Source organism: Antedon bifida, chromosome 7 (genome assembly GCF_963402885.1).
Source record: "Antedon bifida chromosome 7, ecAntBifi1.1, whole genome shotgun sequence".
Classification (NCBI taxonomy): domain Eukaryota; kingdom Metazoa; phylum Echinodermata; class Crinoidea; order Comatulida; family Antedonidae; genus Antedon; species Antedon bifida.
In genome coordinates, this window is record NC_136232.1 from 3,050,574 (window position 1) to 3,066,988 (window position 16,415).

At 33.9% G+C, this 16,415-nt stretch overlaps 1 protein-coding gene across 2 annotated transcripts in view; it reads right to left on the reverse strand.

The window, feature by feature from the left end:
• Positions 1-1,701: 1,701 nt before the first annotated feature.
• LOC144847365 (paired box protein Pax-6-like) overlaps positions 1,702-16,415 on the reverse strand; it is a 29,355-nt gene continuing 14,641 nt past the window's right edge. For both annotated transcript variants that reach the window (XM_078703664.1, XM_078703663.1), the window contains 6 exons: positions 14,142-14,488; positions 11,579-11,777; positions 5,149-5,268; positions 4,076-4,158; positions 2,581-3,022; positions 1,702-2,370 (listed from right to left, as the gene is read on the reverse strand). In XM_078703664.1, coding sequence (XP_078559790.1) covers positions 2,258-2,370; positions 2,581-3,022; positions 4,076-4,158; positions 5,149-5,268; positions 11,579-11,777; positions 14,142-14,488 — 1,304 coding nt within the window. In that variant the 3' untranslated portion in view covers positions 1,702-2,257. The remainder of the gene's footprint in view (positions 2,371-2,580; positions 3,023-4,075; positions 4,159-5,148; positions 5,269-11,578; positions 11,778-14,141; positions 14,489-16,415) is intronic.

Genomic DNA, 16,415 nt, shown 5'->3' on the forward strand with positions numbered 1-16,415 from the left:
ATAGGACAGAAAAATGAAGCGAAAACCTAGCAATTTACACGTTGGTTCATGGAATATAGACAACGGTTCAACTGAGAATTGTAGGCAGACCAACATATTACCTCCTTAGCTTTCATCAGATTTAAGCTTACAATAATCATAATAAATGGTTATTTTTCACTTTACAGATAGGTCTGTATATTTAGTGTTGTCAGCAACTTCTGGTCATAATTCATATGTTGTTTTATGCAACCCATCACGATGCGTGTCATTGCTATATTCGTTACCATTCATTAAATTCAAATCATCATCAGCATTGATATTGATTTAGTAGATGATTTAGTAGACTTCCAGCACTGCCATACTAAAGCTCTGTCTACACTATCAAAATAGATTGACAAAAAAAAGTGTGATGTGCCCAAATATGGTACTAATGACATCATTATGTCTATATATGGTCATATCACATTTTGTCACATAAAGTTTGGTAGTGTAAACAGAGCTTTACAATTCAAATTAACAAAAAGAAAACTTCATACTAGTTTTAACGTATTTCAGATTGCTTTATTATTTGACACAGTGTTTTATTTCGTCAAATTTTACTAAACTTAAATCTACGTTCACATTGAGCCCACGTTGATCGGATAGAAAATAGTGAAAATAGGTGAAGCGTGTTCGAATATAACCGTTCACACTAACTTATCTCGAATTCCATATAAACCGTACGTCGTGTGAACCCGGAATATTTTTGGGTCATCGGACCGAATTCGTGCTCACTCAGTGTGAACGTGGTTATATCCTAGCGTGTACTAATATTGTAAACGTTGAAGGAACATACAAATGTGTCTCCCTTCATGAACAACTTGAATAATACAGTTCAATGTAAAAAGATTCTACCTACTACAATGCTACACATTCGTACAGTCGTCTTTTTTCAAATATAAACACATAAATTATTTGACAGTATTTATTCACAAGTTCTATTTTCAAATGTAAAAAAAAAAATTAATTAAATGTAACATTTACTTATATCTACAGATAAGGAAATCAACTTTAAAAAAGTCGCATTTGGATGATTTCGTGAGAGTTTAATTTGTTACCCAACTTCCATTATTACGTTTTACGCAATGTTTTATAGATCAGGGAAAAACTACAAATTTAGATTGAATTAGTAATTCAATTATTCATGTTTCTTTTTAAAACAAAAATAAAATGATTAAAATAATTAGCGTATTTTGATTGACCATACAATAACAAAATTACTACGGGTTTTAGAGACGAAATTGTAGTTTCCTCCGTGACGTAGTAATTGAGTTCACAGTACTATGAAATCATCAAAATTAAAAGTTCCTAAAAATGAGTTACGAAATATTCAATTCTTAAAAATATGTTCCTTCTCACAAAGGATAGCACATTTAGCTGGCAAGAGCGAAACTATTTACAATCATTTACATTTATCTTGTTTATATTGTACAATTTATTTATTAAACCTAACGGTAATCACTAATAATAATATTAGTCAAATAAAATACTATTCCCCGCAATCTAGTTTTGTAACACCCGTTTTTTGGTTATTAATATAAAGAAAAGAATTATATAAGTTTAGAGGTCATCGATCGTTAATAATTTAATCCATTCAAATTCAACTCAATATGAGTGTAAATTTCTTCCAGTCGTTGTTTATTTATTAAACTGTTTATTTAACCAGACACAACTCCCCCCCCCCCCCCCGCCCCTTCATGTGATTTGACGGTAGTACGTATTAAGCCCCAACAAATGCGTGTTGCGTCATAAGACATGACCTACGTAATTTAGTTGAAATTATATTGCAACCAGTAATAGTATTTACCCTGTTTATAATAAAGCGAAAACAAAAAATGGTATAAAAGCATTATACTTTAAGTTACGATATTCATTCGCATTTCACCCTGTACTAATAAAGTTCAAAACGGAATACCAGCCCAACCTAACTATAATGCACTTTTAGCCGCTGAAAATTAGCTTCAACGCTTTCAAATGAGTTGCGATGCACATTTGTGCGATGTTCATTTTATATCACGCCATTGGCAGTATTGATGAGTTGTATAAATAGTATTACTTCAATGGAATGATGCAGTTAATTTAAACTGGCATAAACGCTCAACTTCAGCAACATATGACAATTGACGTCTTCATCGCCAAAGTTGGTTGCGACAACGCAGAGAACCTGAGTTTCAACAACACCCGACAATTGACGTCTTCATCGACAAAGTTGGTGGTGTGTATATTATAAGTGTCATTACTGAATCCGCGGCCAGTAACTCTGTGTTGTATGATGCCCCAGGTGAGGATCTCCTACAACGTTGCTTCCTGGAACCTGCACCGGTACTGATACACCGGGTGAGATCAGCCCTAAAAGAAAAAATCAGATTTCAAATTAGGAACCTGTTTGTCTTTAATTTATATAACAATTTAGTTACAGTTGAACTCCCCCTTGAGACACCCTTATTCAGGGCAAACCCATATTCAGGTGACATGTTGTGTGGACATTAATCGGATCTGGTTGTAGTAAGGGTTCTGTACTTGTATCAGTAATTTCTAAAGGAATACGTAAATACGTACCATTGTTATTCATGGCATGACCGACGTGGGAATTCATGTGATGTCCTTGCATATGACCGTGGTTGCTCATAGGCTGAGTTGAAGATGGGTAAAGCGTCTCATACGTGTGTGCAGGAGGAAGCATTCTGGCGTATGAAGTGACATTGTCCCGCTGTGTTTGCATCGGCAGATTAGGTGGTGCCATCGAGAAGCTTGGCATGGTTGGTAAAGAGCTGTAAGTCGTGTCCACAGACCTAGGTGCCATCGGGTGGGTGGCGTGACTGGTTGGTTGCGGGATTGGTTGGTAGACGTGCGTGTTCATGTTGCTGTAGCCTGATAACTGGAGTTGGCTAATCGGTGACTGTGAAGGACCATCACTAACGGGACCTCCCCCGTGTTGTCGACGTTGGTTTCTTAATTTTTCTTCTCGCCTCCATTTAGCTCTACGGTTTGAAAACCACACCTAAAAAATGACAATAATTATTCATAAATACTGTACAAATTCAAACACTGATAGATATAATTATATATTACATAGCCTATGTAAATACGTGAACGTGATTGGTTGAAACTGCGTCACATGACTGTCGCTTCGAGGATCGTAAATCGTATATATCCTCGAGAACGATGATATTGACTGAGTAATTTTCGCGTAATTATCGTGTCCCCTGTCATTAATCCTATACATTCTCGAGTTCGATGATATTGACTGTGTAATTTTCGTGTGGCAACACTCGCGTTCGCCGATAAATAAACAAAAGTCATCTACTGGATTTGAACTCGGGTGGGAATTGTCACTCCATCGCAAGACAACGCTTCCGCCGTTGCGCCACGGAAGTTGCTTCAAGAAATTATTCATCTAAACTATTTAAACTATGCATACATAGCGCCCTCATTTGTTATTAGTCCTCCCTAAATGTGATGAAACACCGTTTGTGATTGGTCAATACTCACGGTAGTAACCTAGTAACTAGTACGCGCTGAACATCCGGTGATTCGGCTTCTCGAAGAGAAGACGATGAATTGTTTATTCGGCCTACCTGATTATAATATTATTATTAATAGGCTTATTGATGGAAATTCTTCTGTTAATTTAAACGACCTAGGCCTAAGTGAATATTTTATTGCCAAGGAATCATTAATTAGTAATTATCTGTATATTATTCTTCGCAAGGTAAGGTGTCTAGCTAGGCAGGAGGCTTGTTTACATACAATACAAATACTATAGAATAGGAGGCCTAGCCTAGCTTCACCAGCAGACTTGTTCTTGGCTATATAATATAACAGATATTGCCTTTTATATCGGTTAAATATAAGATTTGACATCCCCTTGGGAATGATATTATGTTCTCGGGGAATATATATTTCCCTCAGCTGGCGCTTCGGGAAATATATATTCCCTCGAACATAATATCATTCCCTCGGGGATGTCAAATCTTATATTTAACCTCTAAGCAGTCAATATCTGTATAATAGATCATACTGTATTATAACGTCGATTACTGTATTTACGAACCTGAATTCGAGCCTCTGGCAAATCGATCTTCTGTGCCAATCTTTCTCTTGCAAAGACGTCTGGGTAATGAGTTCGTTCAAATTCTAAGATGATGAAAAGGAACAAAATTTTAACTTTAATTTAAACCTGCGTGACAAATTCGATAAATCAGCGTCTACCTATTTACTGTATGCGCGGTAGATGAAAGATGCGACAAGTCATGTGAATCTGCAATACCTCCATTGAGTTAATATAACTCAATGATGCCTGTAACGCTACATAAAACCTGTTCAGACGACGTGAAAATATAATTTTTGAGGCCCTTTTAATTGTCATAGATGATCAAGCACGGGTTGTGATCAAAGCGGTCAATTGCGTAACGCATTGTGTCGTGTGATTGTTATCGCTGATATATACACCTGTAGTTTTAGATAGAATTGACATCGGTAATCAAGATCAGCTTTACGTTGAATCAATACTGCTGTTGTCTTTTAGTTTAGTTAATTTGCTTTATACTGTAAATACAATTGATAGTAATTGTAGTCGATTCTGTATTTGTACAGGTAGCTAGCTACCATAGTATTAGCTTGTGTAGTTTTATGCATACACATTAGAAACTACCCACTATCGAAATAGAGTACATTGGATTTAAACAGTAATACATGTAAAGGCCATACAATTGCAATTTATATTTGCATTCAAATAAAATAACAAATTTTCGTTTATCAGTTAGTTTAAACATGGTGCACGCTACGTGCATATATATATTTCACATAAGCTGTATGATCTATATTGAGACATAAGTGTATTGCGGTGCTATTATTCAATTAGAGAACGGTTTATCCGATTTGCATTACGGTACCTTAAAGGGTTGCTCCGGGTATAAACTTTCTATTACCCTGGCAACAACATTGATAATAACCCAACTCACCCTTCCTCAAAGGAGAAGAAAGTGAAATAAGTGGGGCTACAGAACTCTTTTTTAAATAATGTTATAAGATAGGAAGTAGGAGTAATAGAACCAGGTTATATGACGAGCCTAGAAAACCGAGTTTCAAAACAAGTTTTTGTGGAAAAATCTTGAAAATACTCACCCTTTTCTAACTCTTCAATCTGTTGTTGTGTGAATGATGTTCTGTTCCTTTGTAGTTTTCGTTTTAATCTCAATCGAGCTTGAGTTTCTTCTGATTCGTCGTCGCCCTTTCTTACTTCACCTACAAAGAGTACCATGGTGAACTTAGTTTATCGTTTTCGATACAAATGAACGTTTTTATTATGGAACAACGGCTGCACATGTGTGCCTTCTCATTTAATCAGTAGACAGTCTTAAATTGATTTGGTCTCGGCGATTTATTTATAACTGTTTGATTATTTATTTAAGTAAAGTTGGTATTTTACGGTAGTGTTAAAGATTAGCCTACAACCCAATATACCGGATTTGTGATATTAAATAATATAGGCTATTATTTTGTGTGGTATTTTAAAATTAATGAGATTGAATTGTTCTGGTTTTTTTAAAAATAATAATGGAATAGTCTCTTTATTGTTTATCAATGTATGCGTGACACTGGTTGATGTTTTGTATCAAAAGTATGACGAAATGAATTTCACTTTCCCGTGGAGATCTGTCTATTTGGATAGATTTATTTCCAGGATAGTAAATAAATAAAGAATAAACACTTTATATTACTTTAAATTACAATATTAGTAAAGATATTCCCCCTTTACCCCGACCTGGTCATTTTGGATACCCCATAATATAGAGCAACATTTGCATAACAAAACACACTCTCTAAATTATAGATTAATTTGGTATTTCTTTTTTTTCTTTTAGTACTTTTAGGACGTTTTAATAGATTCTATTAAAATAGTACATGTTTTAAATAAACCAAAGACGCTGCGATATGAAAATATTTTCTTTCATTTTTCTTTTAATTTGGAAAAAAAAGTGCGCCATCAGTGACAATAACAAGGTTTATGAAAACATAGCCATAACCTTTCTCTTCATCATTGTAACCAATAACTCAACGAAAAGATATTCATTTGGTTTAGTTACTGATGCACAAAACGGAAATGAAGTCTCGCTTTCCCAGGTGATAGAACAGTAAAGAACTTGGCGTTGTTTGAATAGAGTTTTGTGGAACTCAAATGAGACGTAAAGCTCCAAAATGCTTATCTTAATCAGCGACTAAATCCATACACAATGTCACACGATTTGTTTTCGTTTGGTCGACCGCGGATCGTCTTAGACACCTGATTGGTTGTATTTTCGTGCGCGGCATCAATACGCAAGTGTTAAGCATCTGAAACTCCGCGGTAAAAACCCCCTTCAAACGGGTGGTAAAACTTGTTAGCTCACGTACACCTATCGTTAGCACCAGCAAGTGGTAAATGCCGCTTCACTGCACCAACATTCGATAATTACGATTGGAACTTATGAAAATAGAAAAGGGCATGTCGTTCAAGGATAATAATGATAACAGTTAAAATATAAATTGAATCAAATGCGTTAAAGCACTAATTTTCGTCAAGCACACTTTCAAAAACCATGTCTATCGCAAACGTTTGAAAAGATTACGTTAAAATCAGAATGGTAGTGGTATCGGTATAGATGGTACTGTAGGCCTACCACTGTATCATCAGAATTGTCTTTTGTACTCGCTGACCCCTCGACACGACGCCGATGGAGTTCATAGAAAACACCCGTACGATGCATCAGCCGCTCGTGTAATTAATTAAAGATTGGCAGATGCATTTTATTGTTCTTCGATAGTACTAATTTGAGGCGGATCGTAGCGAATCAATAACATCTTTACGCCTTCTTGCCTTTCGATACAACCCCATAATTTAGTCAATCATTTCTTAACAAAGAATAAACGCAAAGGCGCCGCTTTCAAAGGTCTATCGCTCCTGTAAACGCATGTTATCTTAATAACATGGTTCCAAAATACTTAAGGATCGATGCACGGCATATACCTTATCGAATCATTATTGAAGTGCTTTTCTTTTAAAATTACTTTGATGTTGTACTTGTTGTTACACCAAAAGAACTAAATCATTAAATGTACAGTACAATTATCATTCATACCGTCACGAAATATCGTGTCCGTGCGCGCGCGTCGAAGAAATTTAGACTAGGGCTGAAAAGTAGGGTATGATATAAACCAAAGATTGTGATAGTTAATGGTTGACCAATTCTAAACGAGCACTCAATGAAGCGAATTTTATGATGTATTTTCTCTAACTCTCCTAAGGCCAATTAGTTACATTCTATGCGTTTATTTCTGACCAATTTCGTTTGATTGCGTTTACAGTGTCAGGTTTCTGCCGATTCATTCCGCTACATTTTACCTCAACAGATACGTGAATATTGTGGTAACAAGCTTATCGACGAAGTCTCCTCCTTACAGAATTATTCTCTCTCAGTGATCTTGACTTGTTTGACTACTCATTTAGAAATCATTTGACAATTTTGATAGTATCTTTTGAAACAATTGACTAAATCGTGTGACAGCGACTAATGACCGAACATTATACATGTAAATAGCGTATTTATATATCTATACAGTCCGATGCTTTTTAAGTTCTTCGAACGCTACAATGACTTAGGTGTACGTTTACAGTAGGTGTACACTTCAAAGGGTTATGTTACTGTAGAGATCTAAATCCTACGGTAGTATTTAAAAAACTCGGTTTACCTTATGTTTAACACATAAGCTATACAGAAGACTACCATATCATTTATTTGCATTTGATTACATTTCTAAAAAAATAGTATTACTATTGAGGCCAATTTGGAAAAAACGCGTAGCCTGTCCCAGTAGAATATGTATATCCTGAGAGTGGGCTCCGATCTACCACCCGTCCGCTCCGCGTTTTTTTTTAATGGTCATAAGAAATAACATAGATTCTAAATTATCGTATCCGCCCGTCTGTGTAAATAGGCATTTAGTCCTCTGCCCGGTTTTAAAGTTTTAAAAGGGGTGGCGCTGTTTCAAATTACATCAGTACGGTTTTATAAACCGACAATCTACATACTGTTCAATTGTGACTCCCATATAAATAGCCATAAATAATTATTATCCGCAAATTGGCATAATTAAAAATGTCCAGGATGATTGTGAAAAGTAGATAAATTATTTTAATTGTGGTTTAACAATCAGGGTCAGTCTATGTATTGTGGTTTGAACTTGGAACAATACGATTTCTTAATAGAGTAAACCTCCTCTTTAGCCTTAATTGCTGTACAGACTAGACGGATTTCCTTTGTAGACTACAAATAGTACAAATACTAGTAAAAAGTGCAGACGATCTGACCAGCGTGTTATTATTATTTGATGGTATGCAAATACTTGGGTCATACAAAGGTTCGTAAATGACGCTGTTTTCAAACGTTAGCCCCCCTAAACTTAACCTTCACGATAAACCGTAAGCCGTTGGTAATCTCGTCCTAAGGGTAATTGTTATTTCCGATACTGTTGTTGACAGTCAAGAGGCCTAAGAATAAACCACCGCAAAGCCCGCCCTTTGTCACGACTACTATTGAATGCATACTAGAGTTATTAATTGGGCTCATTTTTATCCATTGCATAATACAAACCCCCGGCAAGTATTATTGTTTGTGGTTTTTCTTTTTGTGTCTGTTGAATGACAATTTGTTAATCTCGATTTCCTGCCCCAGGGGTGTTTAATGAATAGAAAAAACTCCAGTGATTTGTGTGTAAACAAAATGCACAAATTGGAGACGTCAGGATATAATAAGAGAGGATATTGCACAAAAACATTATTAGTTGGCCGTCGTGTATCATTTCTCGGATCGATTTACACTCGTTAAAATAATAAATAAATATTTTGTATTTGCTAACTCTTAAACTTTCGTTTTGCACGCGAAATCGTTGCCATAATTGTGCTTATTTTAGGCTACATGGACGCATAAGGTGTTTTGTGTTATCATAAAAACAATAATTCTATACAGTAACGTTTTAGCATGACTTAGGTGTCGGCTTTGTGTTAGCATACGGTAATACATATTTTTTTAAACCATGGTAACCCACACCTGTATGGAGGCTTGAACCTGGCTTATTGTGTTATGTTATAATGACGCATATTGTGAATTATGGATTTTTCTATCCTTTTATGCTATAAGCGGAGTTAGATGTAAATCGGCACATTTAGAATTCGTTAATTTCAGTTCGCAATAATGTAAGGTCTGGTTTATAGGATCCTCCTCCTATGGAGGATGTATACGTAATTTGAAGTGTCCAAAACGGCACGCGCGTAACCACAAATAGATAGGCCGTTGTGTTTAGATGGGTTAATAATTCGTTTGGTTATGTCATGGTTAAAAGTCAACTTAATATATCACCTATCGTTTGCCAATAATCAACATATTAGACGTTAAATTAAGCTCATTTTCACGCTGTTATCGATAGGGTGGCGAAGGCGATTTGCCATGGTACATCAGACAAGAATCACAGTGCATTTCACGCCGAATGAAGCTAGCGCACTAGCACACAGCTCTCGTTTTCGACGCTGGGCAAGTAGCGGAAAGAAATCGATAAATTCGATGCAACGATAGTGTTGTTTCTACAAAGACAAAGTAGATTGAACAATGCAGTCATCGCAGGCTGGCTGATTACCAGCGACAGTTTTCAATTTTGATATTACAAAGATATAGATCGCCGTCCATTTTGGATGAAAACACAAATACATAAGGGAACCATTCGACCAAACCGTTATCCATTCGAAATGAATAAATAATTATTGTGTTCAATTGTTTTTATATACTTTATTATCAATATTTAATTAAAACAGACACAGACGAAGAAGAACAATTAACTGTACAACTCGTCGAAACTATTTCATTTACGTCTATCTTATCTTTATCTTTTTTTTTATTTCGTTATAATTATTGTATTTATATCAAACGAAATATCCACGCCCATTAGTAGTGGATCATTGTATTTGTATACATGATTTCATTTGAATGCACAATTTATTATTCAAAAGAAGATTATCTGTTTTAAAATAATATTTATAGTAATTAACACAGTTTATAATTGTAGTAGTATGTATGATTCGATTAAATGAACCTTTATTTATTGGTGATAATTCAACGCCACAGTACCGTGCGACAATTGCAGTTTTATTTTGATTACAGTAAATAACTTAACTGATATGTAGGCCTAAAGGATTCATTTTCCAAGTTTATTTAAATTTACATTAGACCTAATCATTTTTTGTTTGCTATACCCACAGCTGCAACATCGGATTTTAGAAAATGTGTTTTTAATTAACACCGCGTTTTCATTTTTTTTAAATATATAGCCAGTATTAAGAAAAAATAAATAAAGAAGTACCGGGTCGTACTATTAGGTAGCCCGCATGAAGTAGACATAAGCTGTTACTTCAGTATTATAACATTATAAAAATGAATATTGCTTTTGATTTATTAAATTCGATATAAAACCAGCCTACACATTCAACATGCTGGCATGTATGTTCCGAACGAAATAACCCCAGTTAATAATCGAATATTATTTGTTATATGAATATTAAGTTAATACAATTATTAAATTCGTTTTTGCTTAATGCGCTAGTGTTGTAAGGTAACGTTGTTAAACTACCGTTACTTACTCTATAGGCCTATTAAGCCCAATTCAAGACGTTATAGTATCAACTTAGCAACAATAAAATGAAATGCGTATAAATTACGTCATCAATGTAATAACAGGTATGAATTAATCTTGAATTATTTTTACACCTAGCAGAAAAATCTATGAAGAGGCTGGAAATTGGCGCCAGAAATGTTATTTTAAGAAATTCTTATGAACAGACCAACTTCCTGCGAGTTCAGTATGGCGTGCGTACGTTCCATACATCAAAATTATTCTCTTTATCAACCTTTAAGTAATATAGATAAAGCAATATAAGTCGTCCTTGATTTTCAAATTTAGGTAGTTTTCCCCAGGGGAAAATGGACTATTTCTCCCTAAGAATAACTCTCCGCTTATGAGCCTATCATCTAATCAATATAAAGTGCCGTTGTCGTGAGAGAAATAATTTGCTATTTAATTCTAGTGACAACATATCTGTAAATTATTCATATTCCGTGTATTTCCCTTGGCGCGATGTTGACGACTTAATGTAAAAAAAAGAGTTTTAATTGCAGTGTTCGTATCATAGTAGGCCTATGTTATTATGCAGTCATAGGAAGAATAAGCAATATGTTCTATGTGAATGTGTTTAAATTAATGTATCATTTGCCGATTTGGAAAGTCTACACTGTGCAATGGAAGGGAATTTTGTTTTATGGTTAATGCATTAATTTGTATTCTATTCAAATATAATAATATTAAAAATATGAGCTATAGTAACATGAAGAAAAAGTAATTTTAACGAATACAGATCAATCAGGTTGCCGTTCTTTTAAAAATGTGTAATTAATACCGCGATAAATATTAATATAAACGAATTACTAAACGAACATTCTTTAATAAAATATATTTAAACATTAAAACTTACTTTCTTTCTTTGGGAAAACCGCTTCCGGGTTCATTTGACCCATTTGACCTGGCATTCCTTGATGGGGCGTGTACCATGGGTTAGCAGTGGCGCGCGGCCATTGTCCGTTGATCATGCGCAGTTTATCAAACATAGGGTCATGGCCCATGTGATTCTTTTCGGCTGCTAAATTGCGAAGTACACGATTTATTGAAGATACCTGAAATACAAAGCGTTACATTAATATAATTACAAGATTTAATGTTGAAATGTAGTATAGTGATGATTAATACAACTTGATAGCTAAAACAAATAATGTTTGAGTAGTGTGTTTCATGTAAACACCATCTAATACCAACAATCGTATTTAGTATCATGGTGCGAGTTAATGGTCCTGAAACAACGTTTAATGCGGCGTGGCGAATGGGCAGTTTTGAATGTCGCATTTGAAGTAACGAAATACGCTATAATATTTATGAATGAAGTATGGTTTTCCTTCATTTCCAATCCTGTAAATTTTCTACAGACCCACAGTATTATTGTTATATAAGCTATGAATAAAATACTGCAACAGAAAAAAAACTCATAGATCATACTATAAAATGATTGTTTTCTCTGTAATACACTGTAGGCCTGTAACGTAACTTAAAATGAACGATTCTGTCTTTTTCTTTATGCAAAATCGTGAATGATTTTAACGAATTATTTATTTTAATTGTCTAGTTTACAAACAAGTAGAATTTATTTTTAAATTTACCTATTTTATTTTTACAAATTTAAATACAGAAATACATTAGGCCAAATCAAACGAAAATTAGATTTTAACACTTTGTATGCGTTTAAATGTACAAGAAAATAATTTAACCGTTACATACGGTAATTATTTTAACTGTTAGGCTTTTAATTCAAAATTCGATATCTAATTTTGGAATAATAGAGAATAAGGGATTATTGTAGAGCTTACACAACTAGCAAGGAATTTGCTTTGTTGCTTTTAACGAAATAAACAACTTAAGGGGTGCAATTTTGAATCTTTTAATAGTGTTTGCTTTTCTGTTGTGTTTCTCTAATTAGCTGATCTGTTGGGCGTATATAAGGAGTTGTGTGTTACATAAACATACCAGGTTTTGATATTTTCCCAACGGTACACCTCAAAACGGACAAAGCCACCGACAAAGGGCTTTCAAATATTCGTCAGAGCAGCTTTTCAGTTGTTTTCCTTTCTACATAATACTAATTCTCACTAATATTTTCATAAGCTTCTACTTTGTCATTATTTTAGAATAAGCTTTGTGTAGTCGGCAAGGCTGCTCGTATTGCCTTGCTATTCTTGTACAAAGTAGACCTAAAATATCTTTTAGCACCAGAGAATAGTTTCAAATTTCGTAACCATCTTGTACGAGGCATCGGCAAACTGAAACCCGAGTCAGACGTAATTCGTATTCGTAATCCTACATTTTGTTTCGACTGTTTGTGAGAATTAATTAAGAATGGATTGTACATAACTGGCGAATGAATGTGGAAACATGAATAGGTTTATAAAACAATTTACTGGAGTAATTCTGTAACGCTGTGTTTAATTTCAAAATGTAATTTAATATATAGGCCTACCAGATATATTGTTAAAATAAATAATTACAATTTACAATTAGGGATGAATCATCAAGAATATTAAACTCTCAGAGGGAGATTTATTAAACGTCTCTTCTACCAGACGTTAATATATTCTGAGCAAACATTACAATGCAATTATTGCTTTAATTATGTATTTTTGTTCAATATTTTGTTGGATATAACCATAACAACGTAACGGCAAAGTCTGTCGGTAAGAGATAGATTTAGAGCTACCGTATATTCTTAACAAACATAAAAATTGCGATGTAAAGATTGCTTTAATGACCCTGTTGTTATCATCATATATTTGTTCAATATTTTGTTGAATCCACAACCTAACGACTGGTCTCTACCGGCACATTCTTTTAGGCTGCAATAATTTTCTTACGCGCTCAATACTTTTCACAAGGGCAAGATGCAGCCTGGATGACGCCACGATCACACGCCAATCATAAAAGCCGATGATACCATCTAATTATGTATTCATCTTTGCAGTTAACACATATGGTTATGTTTGACCTTGAACCTGAGTCATGTGATAAAGCTTGATCTTAATTTCTGGTGCATCTTAAATATTATCGAATTTTTCGATGATATTTCAGCCACTTTATAAAACGAATTTATGTAATAGCTTAATAAAATAATATTTTATTTTGTCTTGTTAATTACATTTATTACAATAAGAATATTGCAGTTATTTTTTAGACCTATAAATTAATTTATTTATAGCACCTATCGGTCATTTTTTATTACTTATAATTTTAGATTTTAGAAATAGCTGAATCAAATAGTTTATATAATGTTGTAAATACATTCATTACCCAACACCAGAAGTAATTTATGATACATGTAATATATTTATTTGTAATTTTATAATATTAACGAATTTCTTTAACCCATTGTATAATATATTTTCATTTACATACAGGTACGCTACAAAGACAGAAAACATTAATATAAAAATACTTACACTTGGAATGGTATCTTGCGAGCATACATTTTCGTTCAGAAGCCTGTCTCTGATTTCCCACGCAAAAATGGAGGGGCATTCTCTTTTATAGATGGCTATTTTATTGACAACACCCATGGTAGCAACTCGTGGCTTGCTGCCGCCGATCGCTCTTGGTCGTATCGAGCCGGTTTCATAATATCGGCCTAGAATTTTGCTAACACATCCATTGGAAACTTGTAAAATTCTAGAAATGTCGCAGGGTCTTGCACCACTGTGAGCCAACTCGACAATCTTCTGACGGGTAGAGTCAGGTAAAGGCCTGCCATTGACGAATACACCGCCTAGTTGGTTAACACCGCTGTGACCTAGAGATAAAACAATAATTTCAAATATGATAATTTTAAATTTTCTATGAACACAACCATGTACCACGTTCCAAATGTAAGTACAACGCATGTGAATATTAATTATTATACAATACACATTACATTTTTAAACCGCTATCAAATTATTTTGGTGTTTTTTTCTGAAAACATAGACCTAATAATAAACAAAATACAAATATAATTTTTAAAAATCGTTATTATTAATTTTTAATAATTTTGCAACTAGAAAAATTATTGTTATGTTTGTATACATATTATAAAATATAATTAAAGAGTGTAGAAACAGTTTAAGTCCATTGATTGTGCATTTATTTGATAGGGCTTCCCCGGTCGTTGAAGTGGAAACCATGGAAAGAACTGGTCTAGCTAGACAAGAGTAGATCTAGCGATCATAAGTTAAGTTGAAATTGGATAGGTAACGTAGGAAGAGCATTTCATACGCTGGTTTATGCCTCGCTCAACATACCGTGAAACATACGAAAAACACAAAATATTGATCTCATAAAGATATTCTTAAGGTCAAGTACAGCGATTGCATATTACAGTATGATTAATTCCTTTCTGTGGCATACACATATAGATAATACCTTTTAGTCTTATGGAAATAGATGGCATAAAACGAAACACTGAATACAATATTTCCGATAGATAATAATATACCATTTTGAATACAATGTTAACCTCAACTTGTATTTTAAAATGTATTACTGTATAAAAGTAAGTTTATGGTGCAAAGATAAATTTCGTTTTATTTATACGTTAAGAAATACCGAAGACCAGTGTCGCCAAGTTGAGATGTACACGTTTGTCAAACGCTGTGTTGGTCCGTAAAGTTAAAACACAGCATTCCACCTAAGTGTAACAGACAGTTTAGTGTTTCTTTTAATATTTTGAGTCTTGCCCTTTCACCTTTTAAGATGCCAAAATGGATTAATTTACTCGTGTTTGTCAAAAGAAGAAATGCTAGCACGCGTAACATTTTCCTCTATAAATAACTATAACTCAACCAATACATTTAGTAACATTTAGAGTGTGACATTTGGAAAAATATAATCCGAATTGTCGTAGTATTGGAACATACCAAAGGATGCTCAAATACGTTGACCAGAGATGGAAAAGACATTCATTGTCTTCTCCATATTGCTTTTTTTTTTGTCGTCCTGTAAATTTCTTTGTAAACACGTTTATTACGAGAAGCTGTAATAAATGTTTATTGGCAAAGTCATTCCATGACTAGCGTATGTTATTTCGGGCGGTAAGAGGTGAAACTCGAGAGTTTTGCCGTCACCAATGGAATGACAACAATTTACAATTTCGAGCAGTTACATCTGGTGTCAGCCAAAGTTGAGCATCTTTGCGGTGTTCAATCAACAAATCTGGTAGACGTTTGAACCAAATTTAAATAATAGTGGTTATAATAGATTTTGTGTCTATATAATCGTCGATAAATTATGTTACTTAATACACATAAGTAAGTCATCAATAAATTAAGCTAATACATTTTGATAACATTTGCCAGTTTCCATAGATATATTGATAAAAGTTTAACAATAACGAGTAAAAAGAGAGGAAAGAAATATTATTTTGAAAAAGAATAATTCGTTTCAAACGTTAGGTTTTGGAAAATCTTTGATGAAATATTGTGGAATAGACCTAGTACATATTACGGTACTGTAATGCAATATAAGCCGATTTATTAATAATGTTTTCTTTATGAAATGCTATTGCAAACAGTAAGAAATATAAATATGATTAAAATAACACGGATATAGTAGGCTCCTATAAATAAAAAGAGTGAAGAAATGTTTTGGAAAATCCTTGATGAAACTTTGTGAAATAAACCTATGGCAATGGTAATTATAAGTAATAATGTTTCTTTATGGAATATTAGATAGTACTAGGATAA